Below are 9,805 nucleotides of genomic sequence, written 5' to 3'. Positions count from 1 at the left end.
AGGGATATGCTTTACATGACAACATTTGCAACTTCTTCTTCAGTATTATACTGGGTGAATGCTCTCAAACACTATAGGTCTTTAATGATTTTTAGTAGATGACTTCAAGATGAGAAATTCAAATTCCAAGATCCTCTACTTTTGGGAAGACTTTACTTTTTTGATTTTTATATGCTTAATTTCCAGTGGCGAATATTTCATGCATATTCAGAACAAGTAATTTACTTGACAATCCTTAGAAATCCACCCATTGTATAGCATACACTTACTATACTAGATCATCTTACCCATGATTGTAAGTATAAGCTGGATATATTCTATCCCTGGATAAGAAAACATTTATGTATGAACCAACAAACAACTTTATAATAAAAACATTTTATTTTAAAATACCAATATTTTTCTTTAATTCAAAAGTAAAATGGTCAGTATGTCCAGTGTTTATGGTGATAACATATATTACATATCACATTTTGAAAATTTGCATAAACTTAAATGACAAATGTAAGTAGACAGAATAGATATAATATAATAACACTCCATTAATATGTCCCTGAAACTGGTACCCATTATCCAATAACTTGCATGGTATACTGTTAATGGAAACCAGATTTTCCTATAATTTAGGACATTTGGGGAGGATCCTGTATGTTTGCAGATTATTTCTAGAACTGATACAAGTCTAAATACATATATGTGACAAAAGCTTGACAAAGTATGTATAATGCACACCCACAAATTAAATGTTATTTTTTTTAAATAAAATTGTTTTCTACCCAATCTAACCCTTTTTTTCTATCTGATCTGAATTAATGATATGGAAATATCAATGAGATAAACAACTAATTCATAAAAAATTAGCAGGTTAACAACATCTATTTCGCTTCCTGAAGTATGAAATACCTGATGAGGGTTTAAATTTTTGATTCACAAAAACGACATATCAAGCAACCTAGATTACCTTACTTTAAATAAACATATGATCTTTATATAGATGTACAAGATGTTATTTCATATGAACAAGAACATGCAAACCCTTTAAGTTTTATATATTGATCTAATTCAATATAAAAATAGTTGATTACTATTAAAAACATTACACAGTTGTCCCCCCTTTTCATAAGAAGCTTTTGTAAGCTTTGAATTATGTATACTCAATTAAACTATAGAATTAACCAAAAATATGTTATCAAACAAGTTTTCCTTGGTTTAATAAGTTGTAAAAGAGGTGATCCCTAAGGTTGAAGTTGTCTACAGGGATACAGTTTTTTTTGAAGATTTCATAGTGAAAAAACTTCATTCAAATTACATGTAAAATGTTCATACTGACTAGCATCTAAACATGGCTGGATGAATAAAATTGCATGTACAATATGACATCTGTATTCATGAATAATTATACAAAATTAAAAGCATGGAATTAATTGCATTAGTTGGTCCCACTGAATAGTTAACTAATTAATATAATATTAAATCAATTTACTGTGTTGAAGTCATACTACATGTTTCATGCTGGATGGGAACTTCATGAAGTTTCTGGAAGTTCTGTGAAAAATTCAGACTTATTAAACATTTAAATAATCCATAATAAATTAAGGATTTTAATATTGCCCCAAAAATAGTAGCTAATCATGTACATTTCAGTATAACTTATGAAAAATTCAATTGTAAGATTTTTTTTAAAAATTTAATTGTAATGTGTCGGTTAACATTTAATAAAATAAAATGTGTTCAAAATATTCCTTACAGTGATAACCAATAATATGCAATTCAAGCCTAAAATCTCACGTCACAAAGTCATATAAAAATATCTAGCAGAAGCCACAACAAGACATGAACACATTAAAAATTGTCAAAGATAGAAATGAGCAAACCTCAGTGGAATGTTTAAATAAGATGGACACTAAAAATATTGTGAAGTAAATTTAAATTGTATACATCTCCTTTCTTATAATGGTAAATGTATTCTATCAACTTCAGGTTCAACTAGTAACTGTGTCTAACAGATCTGGATTAGAGACAGGTTCAATTATTGATGCCAATAGGCTTATAAAGAGCAAAGACCAATATCTTAATTTGGGTAAGCTACCATGGACCAAAAACTAGGCCAACATACAAACCATAATGTTCCCAAAACTAGCTTAAACAGAAACCATATAACCATTTTAACAAACTAGAGGCTCTCAAGAGCCTGTGTCGCTCACCTGTATTTACTGATGCTTTGGAAATCATGTAAAATAAGGTTAAAATCATAATTAATAGTATTAGATATTAGATATTATAATGATATCTAAGATAATAACAAAAAACTGCAAAATTTTTGTAAAATTACCAACTCAGGGGCAGCAACCCAACAACAAGTTGTCGGATTCGTCTAAAAATTTTCAGGGCAGATAAATCTAAATCTGATGAACATTTTTGCCACCTGTCAGATTTGCTCTAAATGCTTTAGTTTCAGAGATATAAACCAAAAACTGCATTTTACCCCTATGTTCTATTTTCAACCAAGTCGGCCATGATGGTTGGAAGGCAGGGTCATCGGACAAATTTTTTAAACTAGATACCCTAATAATGATTATGGCCAAGTATGGTTAAATTTGTCTCAGTAGTTTCAGAGAAGAAGATTTTTGTAAAAGATTAAAAAAATTTACGAAAAATTGTTAAAAATTGACTGTAAAGGGCAATAACTCCTAAAGGGGTCGACTGACAATTTTGGTCATGACAACTTATTTGTAGATCTTACTTTGCTGAACATTATTGCTGTTTACAGTTTATCTCTATCTATAATAATATTCAAGATAATAACCAAAAACTGCAAAATTTCCTTAAAATTACCAATTCAGGGGCAGCAACCCAACAACAGGTTGTCAGATTTGTCTGAAAATTTCAGGGCAGATAGATCTTGACCTGATAATCAGTTTTACCCATGTCAAATTTACTCTAAATGCTTTGGTTTCAGAGATATAAACCAAAATCTACATTTTACCCCTATGTTCTATTTTTAGCCATGGTGGCCATCTTGGTTGGTTGGCGGGTTCATCGGACACATTTTTTAAACCCTAATGATGATTGTGGCCAAGTTTTGTTAAATTTGGCCTAGTGGTTTCAGAGGAGAAGATTTTTGTAAAAAGCTAATGACGACGACAACGACGACGACGACGGACGACAGACGCCAAGTGATGAGAAAAGCTCACTTGGCCCTTTGGCCAGGTGAGCTAAAAAGTGCTATTGAAATCATATGATGGATAAACAAACAGCAAAATCAAAACCTGTAACTGCTTTTGTCACCTAAATTTTAACTGCTCTACTAAAACTAATTACAGGTCAGGTAATAAAACAAGCAATTTTGTGTTAAGCAATTGGAAAAAGCTGTTTAATAACAAAATATTTGTTGTAATTTTCAAATTGGGTAGGGGCATTAAGATCGCTTTTTAGGCTGTAATCTTTAAACCATTTGAATTGACTTATAATGACTCGTCATTCAAAAAGTATTGGAAAACAGGAATTAAGTGTTTGACAAATCTTTTAAATTCACTAATTTCACAACTCATCCCTATTGAGCTGCTGACCAAATATTGAGTCATTCTGTTTAGTTGTTTCTGACAAAAATGTGAAGAAAAATATTTCTTGGACAAATGGATGGTCAGACAATATGATTGCAATGTAATAATATGCCACTGGCATATATATGAAAGGTTACAATGTTACTTGCTGTCTATTTATATAGAATAAGAATGAAACTAATCTAAAGCTATGCAAAGAAGGAGATGTGGGATGATTGTCAATGAGACAACTATCTACTAGAACCAGAAACCAAATGTATGTAAACAACTATAGGTCACCTGTGACTATAAGTCATCTGTTTTGACTGCTTATATCCATCACATATATTTTATCAAATGCACAGCTTTCATTTTGTGTTACCAAGGTGATATTTTTATATTGTAGTGAGACTATGGTGATATTTTTATATTGTGGTGAGACTATCTACCAAATTTAGCCCAACAATGCAGTACTTAAGGTGGTACCAAACACCTTGACTAAAATTAATTTGGCTTGTTTAATTTTCTTAAAATTTTGACAAAATATTAACTTTGACCCTTTGACAAAAATATAAAAATTTAAAAATCTTGAACCAGACATTTTATCGGAAAAATTTCATTGGATATATAGCAGTTTGACAAACACTAATTTTGATCATTGAGAAGCTTAATATTTCCTCAACAATATAACGTGATTAAAACCTTCAGCTGATTTTTACAGAGTTATCTCCCTGTAGTGTTATGTACCACCTTAATTATCGTAAAACAGATTCTTCCTCACTGAGGTAATAAATAAGAAAGAATAATTTTAGGTAACATGAACTATATATATACACAAAGATTTATAACATCATTGCTCTAATATTAAATTTAACATCTATACAAACAAGAAGAAGAATCTGAATTGTTTGATTGTCAAACGAAAAACCAGGTCATGGATTATCAACTTGAACACAAATTACGATTATTATGCCACACAATAGCTGAAATATATAAGAGTTTTGGTTCTGCAAATTTCAATTACTGGACAAGAGTTCCATATGACACCCCACCTTACAAAAAACACAATTACACCTTACATTTTATACACATTATCACTTTTAGTCCAATCTAGGAAAAACAGTCACTTAGACAAATTAATTTTTATTTCAAGTGTTGCAAAAACAAAGTTCATCAGTAATGAGCTGAGGGAGGGAAAGGTTTAACTAGAGGCTCTAAAGAGCCTGTGTCGCTCACCTTGGTATATGTGCATATTAAACAAAGGACACAGATGGATTCTGACATGACAAAATTGTGTTTTGGTGATGGTGATGTGTTTGTAGATCTTACTTTACTGAACATTCTTGCTGCTTACAATTATCTCTATCTATAATGAACTTGGCCCAGTAGTTACAGTGGAAATATTTTGTAAAAATTTACACAAATTTACAAAATTTATGAAAATTGTAAAAAATTGACTATAAAGGGCAATAACTCCTTAAGGGGTCAATTGACAATTTTGGTCATGTTGACTTATTTGTAGATCTTACTTTGCTGTACATTATTGCTGTTTACAGTTTATCTCTATCTATAATAATATTCAAGATAATAACCAAAAGCTGCAAAATTTTCTTAAAATTACCAATTCAGGGGCAGCAACCCAACAACGTGTTGCCTGATTGGTCTGAAAATTTCAGGGCAGATAGATCTTGACCTGATAAACAATTTTACCCCATGGCAGATTTGCTCTAAATGCTTTGGTTTCAGAGATATGAGCCAAAAACTGCATTTTACCCTATGTACTATTTTTTAGCCATGTCGGCCATCTTGGTTCGCGGGCGGGGTCATCGGACACATTTTTTAAACTAGATACCCTAATAATGATTGTGGACAACTTTGGTTAAATTTGTCTTAGAAGTTTCAGAGGAGAAGATTTTTGTAAAAGATTACAAAAATTTACGAAAAATGGTTAAAAATTGACTGTAAAGGGCAATAACTCCTTAAGGGGTCAACTGACCATTTTGGTCAAGTGGACTTAATTGTAGATCTTACTTTGCTGAACATTATTGCTGTCTACAGTTTATCTCTATCTATAATAATATTCAAGATAATAACCAAAAACGGCAAAATTACCTTAAAATTACCAATTCAGGGGCAGCAACCCAACAACAGGTTGTCAGATTCATCTGAAAATTTCAGGGCAGATAGATCTGGACCTAATGAACAATTTTATCCCGTCAGATTTGCTCTAAATGCTTTTGGTTTCAGAGATATAAGCCAAAATCTACATTTTACCCCTATGTTCTATTTTTAGCCATGGCGGCCATCTTGGTTGGTTGGCTGGGTCAACGGACACATTTTTTAAACTAGATACCCCAATGATGATTGTGGCCAAGTTTGGTTTAATTTGGCCAAGTAGTTTCAGAGGAGAAGATTTTTGTAAAAGTTAACGACGACGGACAACGACGGACGCCAAGTGATGAGAAAAGCTCACTTGGCCCTTTGGGCCAGGTGAGCTAAAAAGTGAACATTTTGAAATTTTGATTGTTTATGATCCAATTTTTTGAAACATAAATTAAAGTTATAAAAATGCTTTGTTTGAAGTGTTTAAAATGATATAAACGTGTCTCTTTGAAAAGTTTTAAGCACGATGCATTGTTTAAACAGGGCCCCAGATAGCTTTAGATGGTTTGTGATGTAAAGAAAAAGTTGTGCAATTTAAGAACTTATCTGGATTGGAATAAATAGCGATAAGGTGTATTCCAAGGGGTTGCCATACAGAATTTTTCTAATTACTGTTAACAAAATTACATATCATTTTATTACTATTTCCATTTTACTTCTTGTATCAATCATTCTTCAAAGAGATTAAATTTCGAGCAAATTTTGCATAGTGAACAAAAGATAGAAATGATAAATATATAAAAGGATCAGAGCTTTTATAGTTGTTCCTCATCTTAATTACCTATAATTATTTCATTGGTAAATTTTCTTTCTATACTTATAATTCTATAATGGGACTTTTGATTTAGCATTACACAACTGTTTCAATGCTGAATTGTAATTTAACGATCGGAACAAATGGATTTTTTTTACTTGTAAAGTTTAATATTTGTAGAGACAGCATAAAATGGATATCTACATACTTGTAATTCAAATATTCATGACTTCTTTAAAAGACTATCATAGAATTATAAATGCATATCTTTTCTTCAGAGGAAATCTTTAAGTGAAGTTATTTTTTTTTAACACATATAAATGACGTATTAATGTATAATATTGTTTACAAATATAGGCGGGATTTTTTTTTACATTAAAATGGATAAGATACACAATCACACTGCTATAGAATTTAAAAACAAAAATTGTGTGAATAATTCAAATGAAACTAAAAATATTACCTGTCATAATCTTTCACACTCTCACAATAAATACAAATTTTGCATTATAACATATAAATATATCTTTCATTTAACAAATATATACAGCAAGTCTTTAAGTTCATAACAACACACACGTACACACAACTATAGCACTATATGAAATATGTAAGCTATGTTTCTATTGGTTAAATATATGAAACTGATCATATGATACCTGTACAGGGAACATTTGGTTAATCACATGATAAATCACATGATACAAAAATAAATTAAATAAAATGATAAAATAATCACAAATCCCAAATCACTGGTTTGAAAATATTAAAGAACATTAAATATGCACACAAAACACAATTGAATGGCTGGATTCCTGATATGATTTGCATAACAAAATATGTCTACAATTCTTCTTGTCTTAGTATATTCCTCTGCTCTTGGAGCACCCGTGTTACAGGGTCATACAAACCCTTAATTATTTTAAAGCAGAATAATCTACTCTGCCTAATTTTTTGGTTTTTTAACTCTTTCTTTCACTTTTCATTCTTGTACTTCAAAACTTACATTTATATTGTGAAAACTGAAAATGTAAGCTTTATTCATTAAACGTGAATTTTCAAATATCAAGTAAATCTGATGTTATTTTCATTTTCATAGCATACTATCATTGGACAATAATCGTCATAATAAATATAAAATGGTGTAAGTGTAAAAGAATTGAACAGATTACGGTTAAAAGTTAGATTTTGTCTACATTCAAAAGTGTATAAAATTACAGAAAATTATTGCTTCCCTTAGTAGTGAAAACAGAGTAATTGTTGATGAATATCCAATGCCAAATATTTCATAAATATTCAAGACAAGACGATAGTAAAATGAGATGTTATATATAATCTAACTTATTCTAAATGCTAAAAGAATTGTTAATACCTCAATTACATATTGTCAAAATAATTATTAAACTTAAGCATAAAATCAGTAAAGTCAATAACTTTAATTTGTATGCATAAAATGAATAAATATGATATTAAGTTTAGTTTGTAAGCATTAAAGGAATAAAGACAATTAGTTAATGTTGGTATCTTAAATGTTTTGATTTCAGATTCATTTTGTATTATGCTGCTTATAATTATGACTGTGGTAATTCCTTTCACTTCTAACAAAACATTGAGTGTTGTAAGAATGAATGAATGAATGCCCAAAACATCCAATAACAAATTTTTTATACTACTGCAAATATTTTACCTAAAAACAAAATTTTAATTTTTCTAAAGCAATTTTTTTATAAGCACAAATACACTTTACTGAACAGATTGTTTATACTGTAGACACATACATTTGTTTAATTCATTAAGCCTTTATTAATTACTATTATCATTCACCCTTAAGAATATTTATAAATTGTCTAAGCTTGAAAAAATAATTCCCTTTCCACTTCTTATTTTGAAAAAAGAAATCTCTCACGGAAGGGCTAAATTGTAGTGATATTTCCCTCTTTTAGTTAAAGATAATTTTAAACATTTTCATAATCTGATATACACAGTTATAAAAATTCATAAACTTGAAAACCTTATATCACAACTTTTGGTTGATTGTTTACAGCTATAAAAATTTCTAGCAAAATCCAACATATACAAAAGATAACTTTGTACATTTTTAATTCATAAAACTATTTCACAACTGAACAAACTAAATCACAATTAAATTAAACTTTTAACGATATTCACAACAGCACACGCTTAAAGCATCTCTTCCATACATTTTTTTATCACTTTATATTCGACATATAATGCATTTCTTAATAGTATACATCTTTCACGATTTAACACAATGATTCAGGCTGAACAACTTTAAGAAATCATGAAATCACAATGGTTGAAAATAAATGTACAAAATAAACAAAAAGAAACTGAAAGACATGGCATCAATGGATTTGTGTGAAGTAATCACATTTCTGTATGTTCATAACCAGAATTGACGTGAGACTTTCCATTTCTAAATGTCACATCACCGTTCCTCTGTCTTGCGTTCACATTATTAGTGTCAATGATGTTGTTGGTTATCCCATTAATATCAGTGGTATCTTTGTCAATTGTGTCTGGACTAGTACTACAACTTGGCACATTTCCATCCTTTTCATTCTGAGATCTCTCTTCCATTTCTTTCAAGTGCATCATCTCTTGTTCTTTTTCCCACAATTGAGCACGGACAATTTCATCTGGATTTATTGTTCGATGTAAAACTCTTACTACAAATCTGTTAAAGACAAATTAATTTAATCGGCCATTAAAACATGAACTTAAAATGAAAAAGTAGCAAGAACTCTGTTTAATGTATGTTCTGTACAGTGGGACATTTTTGTGCTGGCTTTATTTTCGATAATTTCATGATTAAATTAAAATTGTGAAAATATATCCTCTCGTTAAATTAACCTTTAAGGAATATTAAATTTAAAGACAACAAAAACGCAAAATAAAACCTCAAGAACAGGTTTGCCCTTTGAAATTGCAAAAAATTTAAACTCCACGAAATAAACCCATTTTACAGTATTAATCACTACTTTTCTGTCAGTCAGGCCTTAAACGTTAATTTTATTTCTTATCAACTTTCTTTAATGTAATTACATTTAATTCAAGAAAAATAAATCTAACTAATATAGATTACTACTTTTCAAAAGAAAGAAAGAATTTTCACTTGTCCAAATATCTTGTTTCCAATATTTAAACATGGTTTTCTAAATCTAAAGGGCATAGTTCCTGTGTAACCTGTGAAAAAGAACTAAATAGTTTTTTTCATATCAAATATACTATTTAAACTCAATCAGGATCTGGCACGATTCTCAAATAATTGTGTAGAAAATGAGAAATTGTAAATCTTAATCATTGTAAACTATCAACAAAGAAC

The 9,805-nt window shown here is 29.8% G+C and overlaps 1 protein-coding gene across 4 annotated transcripts in view; it reads right to left on the bottom strand.

The window, feature by feature from the left end:
- Nucleotides 1–362: 362 nt before the first annotated feature.
- The window catches only part of LOC127716118 (phospholipid-transporting ATPase VD-like), a 56,770-nt gene continuing 47,327 nt past the window's right edge, over nt 363–9,805 (bottom strand). For 3 of the 4 annotated variants that reach the window (XM_052222200.1, XM_052222199.1, XM_052222201.1), the window contains one exon: nt 363–9,157. In XM_052222200.1, coding sequence (XP_052078160.1) covers nt 8,848–9,157 — 310 coding nt within the window. In that variant the 3' untranslated portion in view covers nt 363–8,847. The remainder of the gene's footprint in view (nt 9,158–9,805) is intronic. The other variant, XR_007988766.1, reaches the window with a different exon arrangement.

Source organism: Mytilus californianus, unplaced genomic scaffold, assembly GCF_021869535.1.
Source record: "Mytilus californianus isolate M0D057914Y unplaced genomic scaffold, xbMytCali1.0.p SCAF_9, whole genome shotgun sequence".
Taxonomy (NCBI): domain Eukaryota; kingdom Metazoa; phylum Mollusca; class Bivalvia; order Mytilida; family Mytilidae; genus Mytilus; species Mytilus californianus.
Note: the sequence above shows the minus strand (reverse complement) of the source record. Positions and strands in the feature narration are given on the sequence as shown.